The following is a 25,126-nucleotide window of genomic DNA, read 5'->3' on the forward strand; positions in this document are numbered from 1 at the left end:
TTTTCATCCTTTGCATTTATTTGCATTGAAAGAACAGATAAAAACATAATATGATTCAACCTCAGACCCATTTGAATGTAGCAGACAACAGCGGGGCTCGAGAATCGATGTGTATTCGAACCATAAGAGCTAACAACCGTCGATATGCTCGTATTGGTGACGTTATTGTTGTTGTGATCAAAGAAGCAATCCCCAATACGCCCTTAGAAAGATAATATGTGATCAGAGCTGTAATTCTACGTACTTGTAAAGAACTAAAACGCGACAACGGTATGATAATACGATATGATGACAATGTTGCAGTTATCATTGATCAAGAAGGAAATCAAAAAGGAACTCGAATTTTTGGTGCAATTTCCCGGGAATTGGGACAAAAGTTTGTGAAAATAGTTTCATTAGCTCCTGAAGTATTCTAAGATGATGAAGTAGAGTATTTGAATGAAATAGTAGATTGTGTATCACGTATATAGCTTTTATTTGTAATTTTTTATTAATTAATAATAATAAATTAATAAAAAGTCATGATGATTATATCAAAATTTTGGGGCACCACTTATTTTAGTTCATCATGGGTAAGGCCAGGTATATAAGCAGTGATTTCAAATCTAGAGTTTAATCGTACTCTGGCAACTTCACGTAAGGCAGAGTTTGGTTTTTTTGGGGTGATAGTGTTAAAGTTGACACATAAGTCACACTTACTCCCACTCTACAGAACCATACATGAGATTTTCACCTCATTCGGCTCCTCGTTCAATTCTTTCGAAGCCATTGGATCCTTTCCGTAATTCTTTAAGTCCTATAGGTTTGATCCTGTAGAATCTGACCCACTTTACGGGATACAATTGCGAAATAATATTCTAACGCTTTCGTATGTTCTCCATTACTTGTGTGAATAATTCCTATATTATTGAGTATTTAACTTCGATCGTAGGGATCGATTTCTAGTTATATGGCTTAATGATAATTCTATAAAGCTTCAGCATAACTTCCTTCAGATTGAGCTGACATCCGTTACGGTCGTTATTCGATTCAAAGAATGTCTGTTCCAGAACCGTACGTGAAATATTCACCTCATACGGCTCCTCCCTTATATATACATAATGAGAACTAAAAACACATGTAAAAATAAAAAGGGTAAAAACATTCTCATTATAAACTGAGCGGGGCTCGTGTTTTTACAAAAAATCTCTAGCCAAACTTTTATTTCTCATCAAACGAATGGCATCTTCTTCTGGAAATCCTAGCTATTCTTAGCATGATGCTGTGGAATCTCATTGCTATTACTCAAACAAGCATTAAATGATAAAATGAGTATTTTTAAGATTTATTAATTAGGTGTTTTCTTTATGAGAAGAAATATATCTGTCAAACACTTTATAAAAAAAATTGTCAAGTAATAATTTTAGATATATTCGTACGTGGACGAGGTCTAATCTAGTAATATATATATAAGAGTTCCAAAACACAGTTGGAGCTTAGTGTTTGTTATTCAACAAACTAAGGCTCAAGGATAGATATATGTTTCATTGTGATTTATTCAAATGAGACACAAGGATTTTTACCACAAATTTTGAGCAGATAATGTTTGTTTTCTCGAAATATTGCCCTTTTGGAGAAGAATTTTTAAAACACAAGTGGGAGAAAGTAGACCTCAAAAGTGTCGAAATTGGAAATAAAATCGGAAACGGAAATTTTGGTCTAATCGATAAACGAATAAGAAACACGAAGCTAAAATCATGAGCCGGAAGCACGGGCCTAAAGTCGCGTGCATCACGGCCCATGAGCATAGCATGGCTGTAGCAAACACATGGCTAGCTCCAAGGCCAGGGCCATGGGCGAGCCACATCACCCAGCTCGAGAACGAGCTACGCAAAGCAAGTTCACATGCTATGTATAGCCCGTGTGCGGGAGCCGCTCACAACTCGTGCACAGACCAAGCTTGAGCAGTGCATATGGCCGGTGCACGTGCGCAAGCGGCCCAGCCCAACAACCAAGCCTGGGCGCCAAGTTAAATGGTTGCGTAAGTTACGTGGGCCACAAGCAACCTAACCAGCTGGTTGAGTGACCTATTTGGTGTTTTAATTGTTTCAACTTCCCCTTGATCTAGGTGTAGTTTTAGGATTCTAACCCTACTAGAATTTTTCCACTCCCTTTAATATAGACCTAAGGCCATCGTATTTATATACATTGACATAATAAGCTTAAGGGTTATAAGTTTATATTTTCCTAAAGCTGGATTTAAATATATATATATATATACCTTTAAGTTAGTTTCTAAGCTAGGACTATTTGAGGTGAGTCTCAACATATTTTGGACAACTATGGAGAGGCGACGTCTGGAGTCCGATACACTCGTTCTTATATGGTTCCAGCTCAGCTTAGGGAAGGCACACATCATAATGTATGTTCCCTTAATTATGCTAATTGATTATGTGATTTACATGTTTCCTGACATCCTACGTTTATTCCGCATAATGATTAGATTTTTCATAAACTTACGTCTTGTCAATATCAGAACCGATTTGTCCATATTAGAGCCGATATTTCCATATGATGTCTATTAGAACCATTTGTACATAACAGAACTGGTCTGTCTAGATCATGTCCATATTAGAATTGTTATGTCTAGATCATATCTACATCATAACCAAAATTTTCATATCATAACCTTTCTGTCCAGATCAGAAGAAATCTATTATGATAATATCCAGACCAGAACTGATTTATCCAGATCATATACGGCAAGATTAGAACCAATATTTCAATATCATAACAGTCTACCACTACAAAAAAAGGGTACATATTTAGACGGATTAGTTGCGACGGTGTAACGAAGGGTCGCAATAGATTTCGGAGCGCGAATGTTAATTTGCAAATTGCGACCGTGTACAAAGTCACAACATATAACGACGTACTAAAACGCCGCTATTTACAACAAAAAAAAATTAATAAAAAAAAAAAGTGAAACCCACGTGTTTGTTAGCCCGCTGAAGAAAATTTCGCCCTAAATGTCCCGCCTAATTCTCTTATCCCTGCTCCAACGCCCTACTCCACGATTATCAGATCCCTTAAACAACAGACTCAACCTACACTCCCAAAAATCAACTGCTCTTCACTAGAAACGTTCCTACATAAACGCTCAAATTCTCAGAATGCTCTCAATTTCGTCTTCAATTTGTTACCTAAAGCAAATCCCCTCAAATTTGTTCAAAATATGTAACAATCCTCTCATTCCTATCAATATTTAAGGATGGAAATCCAGGTTAAGGGTTCTTCACAATTGCCCAAACAAAACCCTCTCAAGTTTCTATAAATTAGTGTTTTTTCTGGAGAAATTCGTCTGAGTTGTGGGTTGTAGAGTTACAGCTCCTTTGGTTTGTCAGATAGATTCGCCCAATTCACTCAAGAAATTCTTGAAGGTTTGTTTGTAATTTTTTTAGAACTTTTTTTGCCGGAATTTGTGTGTTTGTTCTTTCTTTTCTACATACTCATAGTAAATTTCTGGCAATTTAACAAATTTATAAAAGAATTCAGCATAACATTATTATGTTTAAATTTAGGGTTAATATCTGGCTAGTTTCGTGGTTGAATTTTAATTACTTTTGGTTTCTATGTGTTTTGTTTTTAGTCATTTTTGTTGTATATCGATCTTAGGTGTTTTATGTTGCTGCTTATTATTCTGTTTATAGAGTAACAGAGATGCTGGATGTTGTTATTTAATGGCTGTTTAGATGCTAAGTAGATAAGTAGATAAGAACTTTAAAACACGAATAACAAGTTATCTCGTTGCACATGTGATTTGTTAGTTTAAATTAACCAAGCATGTCTACTAACTTATTATGGAGTAATAAGTTAGTAGACATGCTTGGAAGTAATCAAAGAATCATAGGGCCAACTTATTGCTGCAAACAAGAAAGACGGCACCTGAGTTTAAGTTAAAAGAATACCAAATCTGTCAACATATTATAAATAAGTGTGATATCATTGAGTTGCATTACTTTTTACAATAGCTGTCCACTAATGTTTGAAAATCTTGAACACACAAGTACTATGCGTAGAAGTATCGCATTGTCTAGTATATCGTTGTTGGTCTGTTACATCAGGACATTAGGTGAAAGTTAAACTGTCAGATTACCAACATGAGCAAAATCTTTCAAATCTACAATCTTTTGTTTGTCTAATAGAAAGTAGTTATGATAATAGTTCCCCTAGCCTAAAGAACCATCTATATCCTTACTCAAAAAAAAATTCTGGAAGTTAAGCTTAGTGATAAAGGAGACATGTGAAACAAATCTTGACGAGGTGATTGAGCATACTATCCGCTGCCCGCTGATACTGCTTGTCTTTTTTGGTGTTGCGGGAAGAATGAGCTCTTGGTTAGGAAATATCCTCTGATCCAAATGCCTGAAAACAGGATAAACCTCTTTGAAAGGGATTCTTTCTTTCACTAAACAATTATGAAAGAAAGGGGATTTTCCACTGCAGGAGTGCAAGGACTTCATAGGTGTTTTCTAGTCTTATGATGGATACATTAACTCGCTTTTCATATCATAAAAGTTTTAGCTTGATCCTTATTTGTAAGTCCAGATCAATGTTAAATTATGCCTCATTAAAGCCTCATTTAGTTCTGTTAGGTTATGATACATACGACAAAACATAAATCACGCGGAAAAACTTTAATGCCAGGAAACATATTATTTACACATAATCATTTAGCATAATTTAGGAGCATACACTTTGTAGCGTGCCCTCCCTAGCTACGCCCGAACCGAACAAGAACAAGTCTTTAGGACTCCAAATGTCGTCCCTCCGTAGATAGTCCACAGTACGTCCGGATCCGCCTCAAGTTAGACCAACTAGAATCGCCCTTAAGGTTACTAGGAATTTCGGCTATTGTGTTTGCAAGTGTTTGGCTTATTTTTCTTTCAAAAACTTACCTTTTGAATACTTCAATCCCATGTCTATAAATTATTACCCTAGGCTCTTATTTATAGAGGTATGGAAAGGGAATTGGAATCCTAGTAGGATACGAATTAATTAAACTTAGAATCCTATAAGAACTCTAATTAATTAATTTATCCTTTTAGGAATAGGAATTTAATCATATACCAAATCCTAATAGCTTTAGGAATCGTGCATGAACACAAACACACACACGCACGGCAGCCACGAGGGCCGCCCATGCGCGTGCGTGCGAGCAGCAGCCCACGCCACGAGGCCCACACAGCCGTGGCCTTGGCGCGCGCTGGGCCTGCCTTGCGGTGGGCCTGGGCGCTGCCTTGGCTGGGCGTGTGGCGCGCGTTTGTCTTGCTGGGCGATGGCCCGGCTTCGTGCTGGGCCTTCGTCCGGCAGGCCTTGTCCGATGCTAATTCGTACGATACGCTTCCGATTAAATTCCCGGTTCCAGAATTCATTTCCGATAATATTTTCCGATACGTACCATGTTTCCGTTTCCGGCAACATCTACGACTTGGATAATATTTATATTTCCGATACGATCCATATTTCCGTTTCCGGCAATATCATCGTTTCTGGAGTATTCACTTGCTTGTGACGATCTCAGCTCCCACTGAAACCAAGATCCGTCGATTCCGAATATCCATAGATGTTGTATTTAATGCCATTAAATACTTGATCCGTTTACGTACTATTTGTGTGACCCTACGGGTTCAGTCAAGAGTAAGTTGTGGATTAATATCATTAATTCCACTTGAACTAAAGCGGCCTCTAGCTAGGCATTCAGCTCACTTGATCTCACTTAATTATTAACTTGTTAATTAATACTGAACCGCATTTATTAGACTTAACATTGAATTCATACTTGGACCAAGGGCATTATTTCCTTCAGTCTCCCACTTGTCCTTAGGGACAAGTGTGCATTTCCTAATTCCTTTGTCGCTCGATGCTTGCTCTTGAACATAAGGTAAGAGTTGTCATCCTTATTATGTCCAGAGGTGTTTCTCGGTTTCAGAGTTCAACTGATCAAATAAACAGATAATCATAGCCTATGATTCATCCGAGCACGGCCATGCATTTCACAGTTTCTAGCTCTCTGAGTGGCCTTGTACAACTTTTAGCATCTCATCCCGATTTATGGGAGGACAATCCCAATCTTGCGATCTTGAGATTAGACTTCGTTTGATAGGTGATTACCTGAGCGTTGCCTTTATAGTCTCCTTTTACGGTGCGACGGTTGGTCAACGTCAAAGCAACCAGTTCTCAAAAAAGTAATCTCAAATCACTCAGGTATTGAGGATTTAGTGTCTAATAATTTTAATGAAATTTACTTATGACAGATTTTCATCTCTTACAGTAAAGTTTCATAGGTCTGTCCGATACTAGTCTTCCCAAAGTAAGTATCTATGCAGATGATTATGACATTGCCATGTCCACATAGTTCAAGAAACAGAACTACTAGTCATCTTGCATTCTAGTCGTCTAACGTTTTCTATGCGTCCAATTTTATAGAAAAGTCCGACCAGGGACCTTTTTCAACTTTTGACATTCAAGTTCACTTGATGGACATTTCTTAGTCACAGGACTGGTCCTGACAGTCTATCTTGAATATATCGTCAAATTGAAGGGACTCATCATTTAATAAACCACAAATTAAATGGAAAAATGAATTCTATTCATTTATTTTGAATGATTAACCAATAATGTTTTACAAAGATTTAAACTCTAAAACTTTAAAACATTAAATTAGGACATCAAAGCCATTCTCCAATATGCTTGATTCCCATAGCTTTAGTGTGCGAGTTGTGCTTCGCCTGCGGCAGAGGTTTAGTCAATGGATCTGATATGTTGTCATCAGTTCCAATCTTTCTTATCTCGACTTCTTTTCTTTCAACGAACTCTCGTAGAAGGTGAAATCTACAAAGTACATGCTTGACTCTTTGGTGGTGTCTAGGCTCCTTTGCCTGTGCGATAGCTCCGTAATTATCACAATACAGGGCTATTGGTTCTTTAATGAAGGGGACTACACCAAGTTCACCTATGAACTTCCTTAGCCATATAGCTTCCTTTCCTGCTTCATGTGAAGCAATGTACTCCGCTTCAGTTGTAGAATCCACAATGGTGCTTTGCTTAGCACTTTTCCAGCTTACTGCACCTCCGTTGAGGCAGAAGACAAACCCAGACTGTGATCTGAAATCATCTTTGTCGGTTTGGAAACTTGCGTCCGTATAGCCTTTAACAATTAATTCATCATCTCCACCATAGACTAGGAAGTCATCTTTGTGCCTTTTCAGGTGCTTCAGAATGTTCTTGGGAGCAGTCCAATGTGCCTCTCCTGGGTCTGACTGGTATCTGCTCGTAGCACTGAGTGCGTACGCAACATCCGGGCGTGTACATATCATAGCATACATTATTGAACCAATCAATGATGCATATGGAATCCCACTCATTCGTTTACGCTCATCAAGTGTTTTTGGGCACTGAGTGTTGCTTAGAGTCATTCCATGAGACATGGGTAGGTAGCCTCGCTTGGAGTCTGCCATCTTGAACCTTTCAAGCACCTTATTGATATAAGTGCTTTGACTAATTCCAATCATCTTTTTAGATCTATCTATGTAAATCTTGATGCCCAATATGTACTGTGCTTCTCCTAGATCCTTCATCGAAAAACATTTCTCAAGTCAAATCTTGACAGAGTTCAACATAGGAATGTCATTTCCGATAAGTAATATGTCGTCGACATATAACACTAGGAAAGCAATTTTTCTCCCACTGACCTTCTTGTATACACAAGATTCGTCTGCGTTCTTGATGAAACCAAAGTCCTTGACTGCTTCATCAAAACGTATATTCCAGCTCCTTAATGCCTGCTTCAATCCGTAGATTGATTTCTTTAGCTTGCATACCTTTTTAGCATTCTTTGGATCCTCAAAACCTTCAGGCTGTGTCATAAACACAGTTTCTGTTAAAACGCCGTTTAAGAAAGCGGTTCTGACATCCATCTGCCATATTTCGTAATCGTAATATGCAGCGATTGCTAACATTATCCGAATAGAATTTAGCATTGCAACTGGTGAAAAGGTTTCATCGTAATCCACACCATGGACTTGCATGTAACCTTTTGCAACCAATCTAGCTTTGAGAACTTCAAGTTTCCCATCCTTGTCCTTTTTCAGTTTGAAAACCCATTTGCTTCCAATGGCTTGGTAGCCATCTGGCAAATCGACCAAATCCCATACTTGGTTTTCAGACATGGAGTCTAATTCAGATTGCATGGCTTCTTGCCATTGCTTGGAGCTAGGGCTCGTCATAGCTTGTTTGTAAGTCGCAGGTTCATCACTTTCAAGTAATAGAACGTCATAGCTCTCGTTCGTCAAAATACCTAAGTACCTTTCCGGTTGAGATCTATATCTTTGCGATCTACGCGGGGTAACATATCTAGATTGACCATGATCCTCTCCAGATCCTTCTAAAGATCTCTGAGTTTCATCTTGAATGTCATCTTGAGCATTCTCTAGAGTTTGTTGTTCGACTCGAATTTCTTCGACGTCTACTTTTCTCCCACTTGTCATTTTGGAAATGTGATCTTTCTCCAAAAAGACACCATCTCGAGCAACAAACACCTTGTTCTCAGATGTATTGTAGAAGTAACACCCCTTTGTTTCCTTTGGATAGCCCACAAGGATACATTTGTCAGATTTTGGATGAAGTTTGTCTGAAATTAATCGTTTGACGTATACTTCACATCCCCAAATCTTAAGAAAAGACACTTTTGGAGGCTTTCCAAACCATAACTCATATGGAGTCTTTTCGACAGCTTTAGACGGAGCTCTATTTATAGTGAGTGCAGCTGTATTTAGTGCATGTCCCCAAAATTCTATTGGAAGTTCGGCCTGACCCATCATTGACCTAACCATGTCTAGCAAGGTTCTGTTCCTCCGTTCCGACACACCGTTCCATTGTGGTGTTCCAGGAGGGGTCAATTCTGATAGAATTCCACATTCTTTCAGATGGTCATCAAATTCATAGCTCAGATATTCACCGCCTCTATCAGACCGCAGTGCCTTAATCTTCGTGCCTAATTGATTCTCTACTTCACTCTGAAATTCCTTGAATTTGTCAAAGGATTTAAACTTATGCTTCATTAGGTAGACATAACCATATCTACTGAAGTCATCAGTGAAAGTGATAAAGTAGCTGAAATCACCTCTAGCATTTGTACTCATTGGTCCACATACATCTGTATGGATTAAACCCAATAGTTCATTTGCTCTTTCTCCAACTTTAGAGAAAGGTTTCTTTGTCATTTTGCCAAGTAAACATGATTCGCATTTACCATAATCCTCTAAGTCAAATGGTTCTAGAATTCCTTCCTTTTGAAGACTTTCTAAGCGTTTCAAGTTAATATGGCCTAATCGACAATGCCACAGATATGTGAGATCTGAATCATCCTTTTTGGCCTTTTTGGTATTTATGTTATAAACTTGTTTGTAGTGATCTAGATCCATAAAACATGTCTTTAAAATAAAACGAACAACTATTGTCTTTTATTAAAAAGGAAAATCCCTTAGCATCTAAGCAAGAAACTGAAATGATGTTTTTAGTAAGACTTGGAACATGGAAACACTCTTCCAGTTCAAAAACTAGCCACAGGGCAACGACAAATAAAAAGTTCCTACAGCTAATGCAGCAATTCGTGCTCCATTTCCCACTCGTAGGTCGACTTCACCATTGCTTAACTTTTTACTTCTTCTTAGTCCCTGTGGATTGGAACATAAGTGTGAGCCACAACCTGTATCTAATACCCAAGAAGTTGAATTAGCAAGTATACAGTCTATAACGAAAATACCTGAAGATGGAACGACTGTTCTGTTTTTCTGATCTTCCTTTAGCTTCAAGCAATCTCTCTTCTAATGCCCCTTATTCATGCAGTAGAAGCATTCAGATTCAGAAGTGGGTTGACTGACCTTCCTCTTTTCAGATTTGGCGCCAGCTGGTTGCTTAGTCTGGCTGGCCTTGTTGCCACCTTTCTTAGCATTCCTTTTCTTTCCAGATTTCTTGAACTTGCCGCCACGCACCATAAGCACATCTTGCTTATCACTTTTGAGCGTCTTTTCAGCGGTTTTCAGCATACCGTGAAGCTTAGTGAGCGTTTTGTCCAGACTATTCATACTGTAGTTCAGTTTGAACTGATCATACCCGCTATGAAGAGAATGGGGGACGGTGTCTATAGCCATTTCCTGAGAAAATTGCTGATACAGCCGACTCATATTCTCAATGAGTCCAATCATTTTGAGAACATGTGGACTTACAGGCTCGCCTTTCTTAAGCTTGGTCTCAACAATTTGCCTATGAGTCTCGAATCTTTCGACTCGAGCCAGATCTTGGAACATGTTCTTTAACTCACTGATGATCGTGAAAGCATCTAAGTTGATGAACGTTTTCTGCAGATCTGCACTCATTGTGGCAAGCGTTAGACATTTCACATCCTTGTTGGCATCAATCCAACGATTGAGGGCTGCCTGAGTGACCCCGTCGCCTCTTCCAGGACATACTCTTTTTCTTCCTGCATAAGAACTATTTGCAAGTTCCTTTGCCAGTCAAGGAAGTTTTTCCTGTTTAACTTCTCCTTTTCGAGAATTGACCGAATGTTGAATGAATTGTTGTTTGCCATAATTAAAACTACAATTGAAAAGAATAAACAAATAAATAACCATTCAAAGTTTCTCTTAATAAACTTAAATTCTAGCATACATGCATAATTCAATGTTCATTAAGCATTTTATTCAAGTTATGTGTTCCGACAGGTGTGAATAAAATGATCCCAAGATCCTAAAATCCATTGAAGAATTAAGCACATTATGTATTTAGACTTAATTCTAAAATATTTTAGGTAAGCAAACGCCTTTTGCTAATAGTCTAGAAACTACTCTTGGTTGATAGGTACGTCTAAGAACATATTAGGTAAACCTATCGATTTTGCCACGACATAAAAGGACTCCTTACTTATATCGTTGAGTTTCACCAAAACTAGCTAACATGTACTCACAATTATTTGTGTACCTTGCCCCTTTAGGACCAATAAGCAACACCTCGCCGAGCGAAAACTATTACTAGATTGATGTAAAGGATATCCAAGCAAGTGTATATTTTGGCATGGCACATTTTAACTCAATTTTTAAGTTTGGAACTTAAGGCTCTTACTATGTTGGTTAGATTTTAAGTGAAGTAAAATCCTTAATCATGCAACATAATCAAGCCACAATCTCATGCATAATTAAGACATATTTAAAGCAATAAATAACTTAAAACATGCATAAGATAAATGTGATCTAGTATGGCCCGACTTCATCTTGAAGCTTCAACTTCAAAGTCCGTCTCGAAAATGGAAACTTCGTCTTGAAATTCACCGTGGGAGGCGCCATTTTCTTCAAATAGGATAAGATATAATTAAAACTAATTACAACTATTTGATGGTACGCAGATCATATTTGAATTGAAAAACAAATTTGGTGCTTTAGACCAATTACATTCAAATTAATGGTACGCAGACCATATTTTCTATCCTATTTGGGCCATACTAGGCACTTCATAACCTGCAAAACAGTACATATACAATATATACCATTCACCCATTCATTATCATGAATGGCCCACATAATTGGTTAGTTAAAACACATTGTATGCATCACATAAATATTTGCAGCAATTAATCAAGGGCACCAATAATCTATAAATGATTCAGTCCTTATTAATTCTAATCAAGTTGTTTTAACCATAAAGGATTTGTAGACCTAATCAAGAGTTTATGACTAAAAAAGGGCTCCCACTTAAACCATTAAATTCATATGCTTTACTAATTTTAAACATAAAAATGTATTTCTAGTCTAACCGGAAACATACAAATTTAATTAAAATTTTAAGCTCATATAAATTTATCATTGAATCCTCATATTTAATTTGTTTTCAGTCGAATTTAAATTAATTCAAGATTTTAATTTTAGTAAAATAATTAGAATAAATAAAATTTATCATAATTATAATATTCAAAATTAAAATTCAAGAAAACAATTTAAATTATTAATTTTAAAATTAATTAAAATTACATGAACTGAAAATTTCAAATTAAAATTTTTAAAACGATTTAAACGTAATACAATGTACGCACATCACCACGCAACGCACATCCATAGGCCACACGCACGCAACCATCGCTTGGCCACGTGCTCGCAGCCTCTGTGCTGCGTCGCATCTGCTGCTGCACACCATCGCAAGGCATCATCGAAGCACGCTAGCCACTGCTCGCTGCGCGCGCCAGCGCTTGTGCAGGCGTAGCGCTCGTAGCACGCGAGCCAGCGCTCGCTGCGCGAGGCAGTGCGCGTTGTGGCGCAGAACGCTTGCTGCCCACACGCGACTGCTCGCTGCCTTGCTCTTCGCCTCGCCCATTCGCCCATCGCACATAGCACGCGACACAAGGCAGGGCCACTGCCTTGTGCTCGCGCACCATTGCCTTGCTCGCTGCATTCGTACCGCATGGGCGACGAGCTCCCTTGATCGTCGTCGCATGCCCGCACCATACAACACCCCTTAAGGGTAACACGTAGAGTCCATTGCCTTGTGCGTGCAAGTTTTATGAGCGAATCGCATAAAAGTAAAACTTTTATTTTCAAAATTAATGACAAATTAATAAATCATATTAATTTCATAATTTTAGGGCGAAAAATCGAAAATTTATTAATTAATTAATTTCCGATTAACATTGATTCAAGTCTAGGTCATAAAAATTTAAAATTTAACACAAATTAAAAAATTTTATGGTGGTTTTTAATCATAGGTATCTAATTAAATTATTAATTAATTATGAAAATCAAATCAATTCTAAATCATTCGAATTTTCAACCAATTAATCATAATTACAAATTAGATTGCATAATTTGTTAAACATATATAGTAGGTCAATCAAAAATTCAAGATTTATCAACAAGAATCGCAAATATTTAATTTAACATCTTAAATTTACAAACTTTTGCGTTCGAAAAACTATAACCTCCGAAAAGTCATAGTTAGGCTTCGAATTTGGGAATTCTGGGTTTCGGCGAAAAATAATGTTTTTGTCAAAATTTTAGAATGCCTTTTACATGCGAAATTGACACAAAAATCACTCGATTTAGTTGAGTAACGAACATTCTGCCGAAAAACTGCGTACATATAATTAAATGAACGCAATTTGCAATTAATTAACAATTACGAAAATTAATCACCCCTTTTAATTCCTTGAAAATTTGTATAATTTAACCATGTTCATGCAATTTAGATTATGAAAATAATAAGAGGCTCGTGATACCACTGTTAGGTTATGATACATATGACAAAACATAAATCATGCGGAAAAACCTTAATGCCAGGAAACATATTATTTACACATAATCATTTAGCATAATTTAGGAGCATACACTTTGTAGCGTGCCCTCCCTAGCTGCGCCCGAACCGAACAAGAACAAGTCTTTAGGACTCCAAATGTCGTCCCTCCGTAGATAGTCCACAGTACGTCCGGATCCGCCTTAAGTTAGACCAACTAGAATCGCCCTTAAGGTTACTAGGAATTTCGGCTATTGTGTTTGCAAGTGTATGTCTGATTTTTCTTTCAAAAACTTACCATTTGAATACTTCAATCCCATGTCTATAAATTATGACCCTAGGCTCTTAATTATAGAGGTATGGAAAGGGAATTAGAATCCTAGTAGGATACGAATTAATTAAACTTAGAATCCTATAAGAACTCTAATTAATTAATTTATCCTTTTAGGAATAGGAATTTAATCATATACCAAATCCTAATAGCTTTAGGAATCTTGCATGAACACAAACACACACACGCACGGCAGCCACGAGGGCCGCCCATGCGCGTGCGTGCGAGCAGTAGCCCACGCCACGAGGCCCACACAGTCGTGGCCTTGGCGCGCGCTGGGCCTGCCTTGCGGTGGGCCTGGGCGCTGCCTTGGCAGGGGGTGTAGCGCGCGTTTGGCTTGCTGGGCGATGGACCGGCTTCGTGCTGGGCCTTCGTCCGGCAGGCCTCGTCCGATGCTAATTCGTACGATACGCTTCCGATTAAATTCCCGGTTCCGGAATTCATTTCCGATAATATTTTCCGATACGTACCATGTTTCCGTTTCCGGAAACATCTACGACTTGGATAATATTTACATTTCCGATACGATCCATATTTCCGTTTCCGGCAATATCATCGTTTCCGGAGTATTCACTTGCTTGTGACGATCTCAGCTCCCACTGAAACAAAGATCCGTCGATTCCGAATATCCATAGATGGAGTATTTAATGCCATTAAATACTTGATCCGTTTACGTACTATTTGTGTGACCCTACGGGTTCAGTCAAGAGTAAGCTGTGGATTAATATCATTAATTCCACTTGAACTGAACCGGCCTCTAGCTAGGCATTCAGCTCACTTGATCTCACTGAATTATTAACTTGTTAATTAATACTGAACCGCATTTATTAAACTTAACATTGAATGCATACTTGGACCAAGGGCATTATTTCCTTCAGTCTCCCACTTGTCCTTAGGGACAAGTGTGCATTTCCTAATTCCTTTGTCGCTCGATGCTTGCTCTTGAACATAAGGTAAGAGTTGTCATCCTTACTATGTCCAGAGGTGTTTCTCGGTTTCAGAGTTCAACTGATCAAATAAACAGATAATCATAGCCTATGATTCATCCAAGCACGGCCATGCATTTCACAGTTTCTAGCTCTCCGAGTGGCCTTGTACAACTTTTAGCATCTCATCCCGATTTATGGGAGGACAATCCCAATCTTGCGATCTTGAGATTAGACTTCGTTTGATAGGTGATTACCTGAGCGTTGCCTTTATAGTCTCCTTTTACGGTGCGACGGTTGGTCAACGTCAAAGCAACCAGTTCTCAAACAAGTAATCTCAAATCACTCAGGTATTGAGGATTTAGTGTCTAATAATTTTAATGAAATTTACTTATGACAAATTTTCATCTCTTACAGTAAAGTTTCAATGGTCTGTCCGATACTAGTCTTCCCAAAGTAAGTATCTATGCAAATGATTATGACATTGCCATGTCCACATAGTTCAAGAAACAGAACTACTAGTCATCTTGCATTCTAGTCGTCTAATGTTTTCTATGCGTCCAATTTTATAGAAAAGTCCGACCAGGGACCTTTTTCAACTTTTGACATTCAAGTTCACTTGATAGACATTTCTTAGTCACAGGACTGGCCCTGACAGTCTATCTTGAATATATCGTCAAATTGAAGGGACTCATCATTTAATAAACAACAAATTAAATGAAAAAAATGAAAAAAATGAATTCTATTCATTTATTGTGAATGATTAACCAATAATGTTTTACAAAGATTTAAACTCTAAAACTTTAAAACATTAAATTAGGACATCAAAGCCATTCTCCAATATGCTTGATTTCCATAGCTGCAGTGTGCGAGTTGTGCTTCGCCTGCGACAGAGGTTTAGTCAATGGATCTGATATGTTGTCATCAGTTCCAATCTTGCTTATCTCGACTACTTTTCTTTCAACGAACTCTCGTAGAAGGTGAAATCTACGAAGTACATGCTTGACTCTTTGGTGGTGTCTAGGCTCCTTTGCCTGTGCAATAGCTCCGTTATTATCACAATACAGGGCTATTGGTCCTTTAATGTGCAGCAATGTACTCCGCTTCAGTTGTAGAAACCGCAATGGTGCTTTGCTTAGCACTTTTCCATCTTACTGCACCTCCGTTGAGGCAGAAGACAAACCCAGACTGTGATCTGAAATCATCTTTGTCGGTTTGGAAACTTGCGTCCGTATAGCCTTTAACAATTAATTCATCATCTCCACCGTAGACCAGGAAGTCATCTTTGTGCCTTTTCAGGTACTTCAGAATGTTCTTGGCAGCAGTCCAATGTGCCTCTCCTGGGTCTGACTGGTATCTGCTCGTAGCACTGAGTGCGTACGCAACATCCGGGCGTGTACATATCATAGCATACATTATTGAACCAATCAATGATGCATATGGAATCCCACTCATTCGTCTACGCTCATCAAGTGTTTTTGGGCACTGAGTCTTGCTTACAGTCATTCCATGAGACATGGGTAGGTAGCCTCGCTTGGAGTCTGCCATCTTGAACCTTTCAAGCACCTTATTGATATAAGTGCTTTGACTAAGTCCAATCATCTTTTTAGATCTATCTCTGTAAATCTTGATGCCCAATATGTAATGTCCTTCTCCTAGATCCTTCATCGAAAAACATTTCCCAAGCCAAATCTTGACAGAGTTCAACATAGGAATGTCATTTCCGATAAGTAATATGTCGTCGACATATAACACTAGGAAATCAATTTTGCTCCCACTGACCTTCTTGTATACACAAGATTCGTCTGCGTTCTTGATGAAACCAAAGTCCTTGACTGCTTCATCAAAACGTATATTCCAGCTCCTTGATGCCTGCTTCAATCCGTAGATTGATTTCTTTAGCTTGCATACCTTTTTAGCATTCTTTGGATCCTCAAAACCTTCAGGATGTGTCATAAACACAGTTTCTGTTAAAACGTCGTTTAAGAAAGCGGTTCTGACATCCATCTGCCATATTTCGTAATCGTAATATGCAGCGATTGCTAACATTATCCGAATAGACTTTAGCATTGCAACTGGTGAAAAGGTTTCATCGTAATCCACACCATGGACTTGCCTGTAACCTTTTGCAACCAATCTAGCTTTGAAAACTTCAAGTTTCCCATCCTTGTCCTTTTTCAGTTTGAAAACCCATTTGCTTCCAATGGCTTGGTAGCCATCTGGCAAATCGACCAAATCCCATACTTGGTTTTCTGACATGGAGTCTAATTCAGATTGCATGGCTTCTTGCCATTGCTTTGAGCTAGTGCTCGTCATAGCTTGTTTGTAAGTCGCAGGTTCATCACTTTCAAGTAATAGAACGTCATAGCTCTCGTTCGTCAAAATACCTAAGTACCTTTCCGGTTTAGATCTATATCTTTGCGATCTACGCGGGATAACATTTCTAGATTGACCATGATCCTCACCAGATTCTTCTAAAGATCTCTGAGTTTCATCTTGAATGTCATCTTGAGCATTCTCTAGAGTTTGTTGTTCAACTCGAATTTCTTCGAGGTCTTCTTTTCTCCCACTTGTCATTTTGGAAATGTGATATTTCTCCAAAAAGACACCATCTCGAGCAACAAACACCTTGTTCTCAGATGTATTGTAGAAGTAATACCCCTTTGTTTCCTTTGGATAGCCCACAAGGATACATTTGTCAGATTTTGGATGAAGTTTGTCTGAAATTAATCGTTTGACGTATACTTCACATCCCCAAATCTTAAGAAAAGACACTTTTGGAGGCTTTCCAAACCATAACTCATATGGAGTCTTTTCAACAACTTTAGACGGAGCTCTATTTATAGTGAGTGCAGCTGTATTTAGTGCATGTCCCCAAAATTCTACTGGAAGTTCGGCCTGACCCATCATTGACCTAACCATGTCTAGCAAGGTTTTGTTCCTCCGTTCCGAGACACCGTTCCATTGTGGTGTTCCAGGAGGGGTCAATTCTGATAGAATTCCACATTCTTTCAGATGGTCATCAAATTCATAGCTCAGATATTCACCGCTCTATCAGACCGTAGTGCCTTAATCTTCTTGCCTAATTGATTCTCTACTTCACTCTGAAATTCCTTGAATTTGTCAAAGGATTCAGACTTATGCTTCATTAGGTAGACATAACCATATCTACTGAAGTCATCAGTGAAAGTGATAAAGTAGCTGAAACCACCTCTAGCATTTGTACTCATTGGTCCACATACATCTGTATGGATTAAACCCAATAGTTCATTTGCTCTTTCTCCAACTTTAGAGAAAGGTTGCTTTGTCATTTTGCCAAGTAAACATGATTCGCATTTACCATAATCCTCTAAGTCAAATGGTTCTAGAATTCCTTCCTTTTGAAGTCTTTCTAAGCGTTTCAAGTTAATATGGCCTAATCGACAATGCCACAGATAGGTGAGATCTGAATCATCCTTTTTGGCCTTTTTGGTATTTATGTTATAAACTTGTTTGTCGTGATCTAGTAAATAAAGTCCATTGACCAATCTAGCAGATCCATAAAACATCTCTTTAAAATAAAACGAACAACTATTGTCTTTTATTAAAAAGGAAAATCCCTTAGCATCTAAGCAAGAACCTGAAATGATGTTTTTAGTAAGACTTGGAATATGGAAACACTCTTCCAGTTCCAAAACTAGCCCAGAGGGCAACGAAAAATAAAAAGTTCCTACAGCTAATGCAGCAATCCGTGCTCCATTTCCCACTCGTAGGTCGACTTCACCCTTGCTTAACTTTCTACTTCTTCTTAGTCCCTGTGGATTGGAACATAAGTGTGAGCCACAACCTGTATCTAATACCCAAGAAGTTGAATTAGCAAGTATACAGTCTATAACGAAAATACCTGAAGATGGAACGACTGTTCCGTTCTTCTGATCTTCCTTTAGCTTCAAGCAATCTCTCTTCCAATGCCCCTTATTCTTGCAGTAGAAGCATTCAGATTCAGAAGTGGGTTGACTGACCTTCCTCTTTTCAGATTTGGCGCCAGCTGGTTGCTTAGTCTGGCTGGCCTTGTTGCCACCTTTCTTAGCATTCCTCTTCTTTCCAGATTTCTTGAACTTGCCCCCACGCACCATAAGCACATCTTGCTTATCACTTTTGAGCGTCTTTTCAGCGGTTTTCAGCATACCGTGAAGCTCAGTGAGCGTTTTGTCCAGACTATTCATACTGTAGTTCAGTTTGAACTGATCATACCCGCTATGAAGAGAATGGAGGATGGTGTCTATAGCCATTTCCTGAGAAAATTGCTGATCCAGCCGACTCATATTCTCAATGAGTCCAATCATTTTGAGAACATGTGGACTTACGGGCTCGCCTTTCTTAAGCTTGGTCTCAAGAATTTTCCTATGAGTCTCGAATCTTTCGACTCGAGCCAGATCTTGGAACATGTTCTTTAACTCACTGATGATCGTGAAAGCATATGAGTTGATGAACGTTTTCTGCAGATCTGCACTCATTGTGGCGAGCATTAGACATTTCACATCCTTGTTGGCATCAATCCAACTATTGAGGGCTTCCTGAGTGACCCCGTCGCCTGCGGCTTCGAGCATCGCCTCTTCCAGGACATACACTAGTAGAAAAAACCCCTGTTGCAGCCCCCTTGTTGCAGCGTACATGTATAAATACGCTTCAACAACCAGTCGGTTAACGCGGGTCAAACCCTTTAAAGGGTTATCGCAGCGTACATTTTAGTTGTTCGCAGCAAATGTGTTTGTTGCAGCGTACAAAATAAAAGCCCGCAGCAACAACCCGACTTTATTGCAGCGTACATGTTATTGCCCGCTGCAACAAGTCCGCGTTTCAAAATTTTTTACTTTCCTAGGTTGCAACAAACCGCGCTCAAACGAGCAGGCTCAAACGTACGTTGTTCCTTCTCTTCTAGCTCCAAGCTTTTTCCCTTAAACAAATATCCAAGAAGCCGTCGAACTCAGCCCTGCGTCGCCGTCGAACTCAGCCCTGCGTCGCCGTCGAACCCAAGCGTTGCTCAGCCCTGCGTCGCTGTCTTCGCCGGTGTGTGGTGTTCTCGCCTCATCTCCCCCATCCCGTTCAATTCTCGCGTGGCCTGTCACTGAAAGATATATTCTTGGTCGGCCGGGGGTTCAGCATCTCCCCGTCGCGTCGTGGTTCCGGTGGTTGCTCGGCGTCGTGGTTTCGGTGGTTTCGGTATGGTGTGTTCAATTTCTATTTTCGTTTTTTATTTTCGTTTTCAGATTAGGGTTCAATTTTAGTTTTTGATTTTCGTTTTCAGATTAGGGTTCAATGTGTTCAATATTCTTGGTTCATCTCTGAAGGGATTTATTGCTCCTGAATTGGGTTTACTGACCAATTTACAAGAATTGTATGTTTGTATAATTAGTGAATTTGGTTTTGGTGAGTTTAAACTGATGGGATTAACTATTTTTTTTTTTTTCAGAATTCTTCATGGGAATCATCTGATTGGGATTATTTTGAAAGAAATTGGCTTATTGAATAACATTACGGCAATGGATGTTGGGGCAAAACAGTTTTCTGGGTCGATACCTCATGAAATAGGGAACTTGAGTAGCATCAAGAAGATGTATGGAATAATTTGGTGTAATTGATTGTAGTTTTTTTGTGGTTTTTCTTTACTTAGTTTCCTAATGTAGCACTTTTTAAATTTGCAGGAACCTACAGTCCAATGTGTTGACCGGGATGCTACCTCATGAGCTTGGCAATTCGAAATCTCTTCAGGAGCTTCATCTGGACAGAAATAAGCTCCAAGTAAATGTAATTGGTCTTGCCAATGCGAATTCTGAATCCAATATGCATGGAATGTAAGTATCGTTTACAATCGACACTCTACCTAGAAGTTTGACAATAGCCTCTAAAGTGTGTTCTGAGAGGTGAAGTCGAAGAAGTATTAGTACAAGTTACTTGCACTAGCACTCTTGATAATATACAAGTACCCTGAAGATAGAATAGTTGGCATCTATAAAATCTGTCTCTTAGTTCTAAGTTCGTATGTTCTATATTTTAGGCTCGATTATCCAATGCCTGTAACTATTCTTTTTTCATTTTATGTACAGTATTCAAGTTGTGTTGCCATCTTGGTTTTGGGGTTTTCAGGTTTGCATCAAATGGGAATGTAATAGGTCTTTGTAGCTTGCCTCAGCTAATTGTTGTTGATTTGTCATACAACTTCTTTGGTGGCATAGTCCCGAAATGCTTGCTACATCTGCCAAGGTGGGTATAAAAATGATAAGCTCTTCTCTGTTCCAAGGGAATTTCATTGTAGATTTCTCTTTTATGAAAAATAGGGTTGACTTTGTTTTACATCTTCTGCAGTGCAAACTTTCATGGTAACTGTCTTGATGAAAAGAGTTCAAAACAGCGTTCTGACGCACAATGTGGTATGTAGAAGCTAAACTGGAACATTATCTGGTTTATTTGTTTCTCTTACCTTAACCAATCAAGACTATCTCCTTAGTCATCCTTGGCTCCAAGTAAGAGGGTGTAAGAATTGCATCACTGAAGTGGAAAACTGTGATGAAAAAATATGAAATACACTAAAATACTTATCATTTAATGTGCACGCACAATTGAAGTTCTTTGGGAAAACTCTTATCATTTAGTGTCTAGACCTTTCTTGTACACTCGCAATTCATGCAACAAATGCTAGAACCTCCTTTCGAGGTGGCTAAATATGGTAGTGGGATATATGTGATTTCATACTCAATTTGGAAAAATCATAATGTATTATATGCTTATCTCAGGAGCTGCAATATCTGCCAAAGGCCATCCAAATCCTAGTGCCAACACAAAGGGCAAGTCTAGAGAAAGTGAAACCAAGCACCAGAAATCAAGACCTACTTGGCTTTTAGCTTTAGAAATTGTAACTGGGACCATGGTTGGTACTCTCTTAATCACTGCCCTGATAACTACTTACAAAAGATTCAACAATAAATCATCTATGATTATCCCTTGGAAGAAATCTGGAAGTGACAAAGAACGCTTGGCAGTATATATTGGTAAATTTTCCACTCTAGCAACTACGATCTCCAGCTCTCTGAACAACATCCAGAAGCTATTTGCTGATTTTTCTGTTCTCTGATAACTAAACAGCTGATTCTGAGTTTGAAGTGGCTTGTGAAGACTTTAACAACATTGAAGGTGGATTTGAGATTGCTGTGATATCCTTTTGCATCAAAGAAGAGCAGTGGACTGGCTATCACGAGCTTTATTTCCAGAGAGAGGTACTGCTTCATTATTCTGTTTTGTCCTGATTTATTGAAAGTTAAAATATATTTGGATTCTTACTTATTTAAACTATACCCTGATTCAGGTGGCAGATTTAGCAAGACTAAATCATGAGAATGCTGGTAAGCTCTTAGGGTATTGCCGAGAGAGTCCTCCATTCACAAGAATGCTTGTTTTTGAATATGCATGTAACGGAACTTTATATGAGCACCTGCATTGTAAGTGAACTTCTCATTTTTCTAGTTATCTGTATTTGTCCTACAAATCGGCAGAAGTATTGATGATGCTATTTTGAAATGAAGTCATGGTTGCTGATGGAGAAGGCTGCCAGCTGTCTTGGACACGGCGTATGAAAATCATAATTGGTATCGCTCGTGGATTGAGAGATCTTCATACGGAACTCAACCCTCCATTTACTATATCCGAGCTGAATTCTAGTGCTGTATATCTTACTGAAGACTTTTCACCCAAGGTAAGATATTTAGTGTCTACTTTAGTTTCTTTATTTCCTATGCACTCTGTTTAGTTTATGGGGATGTTATAACATTATTAATTAGGTAGCTTCTTAAATGCTTGATATTTTGATAATTGATCCAATAACTACAAAGTCAAACTTTTCTTCTTACAGCTGGTTGATTATGAAGGCTGGAAGACTATCATTGCACATTTAAGGCTCATTGTGTCGTTATAGGTCATATTTAGGCTAAAATGACATTTTCGCTCCCAACTTTGAACTTAAGAACCTAATGACTCATTTTAAACTTATTATATGATAAATATGCTTAGTTTTAAGTTTCTAAGACTTATTCTAATCTATTTATGCACATTTAATGCTTGTTTTATCGTTATAGGTCATATTTAGGATAAAATAAGGCATTTTCGATCCCAACTTTAAAATAAAGAACCTAAGGACTTATTTTAAACTTATTACATGATTAATATGCTTAGTTTTAAGTTTCTAAGACTTAATCTAACTACTTATACACATTTAAGGCTTGTTTGGTCGTTATAGGACATATTTAGGCTAAAATGACATTTTCGCTGCCAACTGTGAACCAAAGACCTAAGGACTCATTTTAAACTTACTAAATGTTTTATATGCTTATTTTTAACTTTCTAGGACTCATTCCAATCCATTTATGCACATTTAAGGCTCATTGTGTCGTTATAGGTCATATTTAGGCTAAAATGACATTTTCGCTCCCAACTTTGAACTTAAGAACCTAATGACTCATTTTATACTTATTATATGATAAATATGCTTAGTTTTAAGTTTCTAAGACTTATTCTAATCTACTTATACCTATTTAATGCTTGTTTGATAGTTATAGGTCATATTTAGGCTAAAATGAGGCATTTTCGCTCCTAACTTTGAAATAAAGAACCTAAGCACTCATTTTAAACTTAATACATGTTTAATATGCATAATTTTAACTTTATAAGACTCGTTCCAATCTATTTATGCACCTTTAAGGCTCGTTAGGTCGTTGTAGGTCATATTTAGGCTAAAATGACATTTTCGCTCCCATCTATGAACTAAAGAACCTAAGGACTCATTTTAAACCTACTAAATGTTTTATATTCTAGTTTTAACTTTCTAGGACTTATTCCAATCCATTTATGCACATTTAAGGCTCATTGTGTCGTTATAGGTCATATTTAGGCTAAAATGACATTTTCGCTCCCAACTTTGAACTTAAGAACCTAATGACTCATTTTAAACTTAATACATGTTTAATATGCATAATTTTAACTTTATAAGACTCGTTCCAATCCATTTATGCATATTTAAGGCTCATTGTGTCGTTTTAGGTCATATTTAGGCTAAAATGACATTTTCGCTCCCAACTTTGAACTTAAGAACCTAAGGACTCATTTTTAAATTATTATATGATTAATAAGCTTAGTTTTGAGTTTCTAGGACTTATTCTAATCTACTTATACCCATTTAATGCTTGTTTGATCGTTATAGGTCATATCTAGGCTAAAATAAGGCATTTTCGCTCCCAACTTTAAAATAAAGAACCTAAGGACTCATTTAAAACTTATTACATGTTTAATATGCATAATTTTAACGATCTAAGACTCGTTCCAATCTATTTATGCACCTATAGGCTCATTGGGTCGTTATAGGTCATATTTAGGCTAAAATGACATTTTCGCTCCCAACTTTGAACTAAAGAACCTAAGGACTCATTTTAGACTATTAGGACATTGTCATTAGTTTCTTGAATGTTAAAATGTGATATTTAATTTGTATTTAATCTAATGTTTAATTTAAATTTCTGTTTTTGTAAAGGTCTACACTCCGAGGATTGCGCCTTATGCGAGGAATTTGATGTGGTTCGTGAGCAATGGGCTAAGTTTTTTACCAACAAGTATTTATTATTGGCTTTAGCGCGCTTGATCGAGTTGGTTTAGTTGTTATAGAATAAATTTTATATTAAAATGTATGTTTATGTTGAAATTGGAACATATATTTAAATGTAATATGTGCACTTTGGTTTTGGGATATATAGTATACAAAACTCCAGTTGTTGTTTTTATAATTGTTATACAGGTTGCGTTATTCTATTATTGTTTTGACAGGTTTCTATATTTGGTGCAAGACACTCTAGGTATCCCTAAACAAAATTAGAATTTTCCCGCCAAAAGTGTTTTTTTGCAGCGTACATATATGTTGTACGCTGCAACAAGGGAAAAAAATTTCGCAAAAATTCAGACTTGTTGCAGCGTACAAATAAATGTACGCTGCAAAAAATTGAGTAATTCAGACTTGTTGCAGCGTACAAATAAATGTACGCTGCAAAAAGTTGAGTCGTTTGCAGCGTACATATATATGTACGCTGCAACAAGTCCAAAATTTTGCCAATTTTTTGGCACTTGTTGCAGCGTACATCTAAAAGCCCGCTGCAACAAATCACTTTTTGCAGCGAACATTGTACGCGGCAACAAGTTCAGACTTGTTGCAGGCCCCCCAGTTGCAGCATACGATGTACGCTGCAACAGGGGTCTAAAAGCCCGCTGCAATAAGGGTTTTTTCTACTAGTGATACTCTTTTTCTTCCTGCATAAGAACTATTTGCAAGTTCCTTTGCCAGTCAAGGAAGTTTTCCCGTTTAACTTCTCCTTTTCGAGAATTGACCGAATGTTGAATGAATTGTTGTTTGCCATAATTAAAACTACAATTGAAAAGAATAAACAAATAAATAACCATTCACAGTTTCTCTTAATAAACTTAAATTCTAGCATACATGCATAATTCAATGTTCATTAAGCATTTTATTCAAGTTATGTGT

The 25,126-nt window shown here is 37.8% G+C and overlaps 1 protein-coding gene across 1 annotated transcript in view; it reads left to right on the forward strand.

Moving 5' to 3' along the window:
• The first annotated feature begins 272 nt into the window (after nt 1–272).
• Nucleotides 273–25,126, forward strand: part of LOC110798408 (probable LRR receptor-like serine/threonine-protein kinase At1g63430) — a 29,694-nt gene continuing 4,840 nt past the window's right edge. The window contains exons 1-11 of the mRNA XM_056841808.1: nt 273–376; nt 19,859–19,948; nt 20,024–20,167; nt 20,256–20,405; nt 20,698–20,814; nt 20,917–20,981; nt 21,345–21,599; nt 21,694–21,824; nt 21,914–22,046; nt 22,131–22,300; nt 22,457–22,509. Of these exons, the coding sequence (XP_056697786.1) occupies nt 273–376; nt 19,859–19,948; nt 20,024–20,167; nt 20,256–20,405; nt 20,698–20,814; nt 20,917–20,981; nt 21,345–21,599; nt 21,694–21,824; nt 21,914–22,046; nt 22,131–22,300; nt 22,457–22,509 (1,412 nt within the window). The remainder of the gene's footprint in view (nt 377–19,858; nt 19,949–20,023; nt 20,168–20,255; nt 20,406–20,697; nt 20,815–20,916; nt 20,982–21,344; nt 21,600–21,693; nt 21,825–21,913; nt 22,047–22,130; nt 22,301–22,456; nt 22,510–25,126) is intronic.

This window comes from Spinacia oleracea, chromosome 4 (assembly GCF_020520425.1).
Source record: "Spinacia oleracea cultivar Varoflay chromosome 4, BTI_SOV_V1, whole genome shotgun sequence".
Classification (NCBI taxonomy): Eukaryota; Viridiplantae; Streptophyta; class Magnoliopsida; order Caryophyllales; family Amaranthaceae; genus Spinacia; species Spinacia oleracea.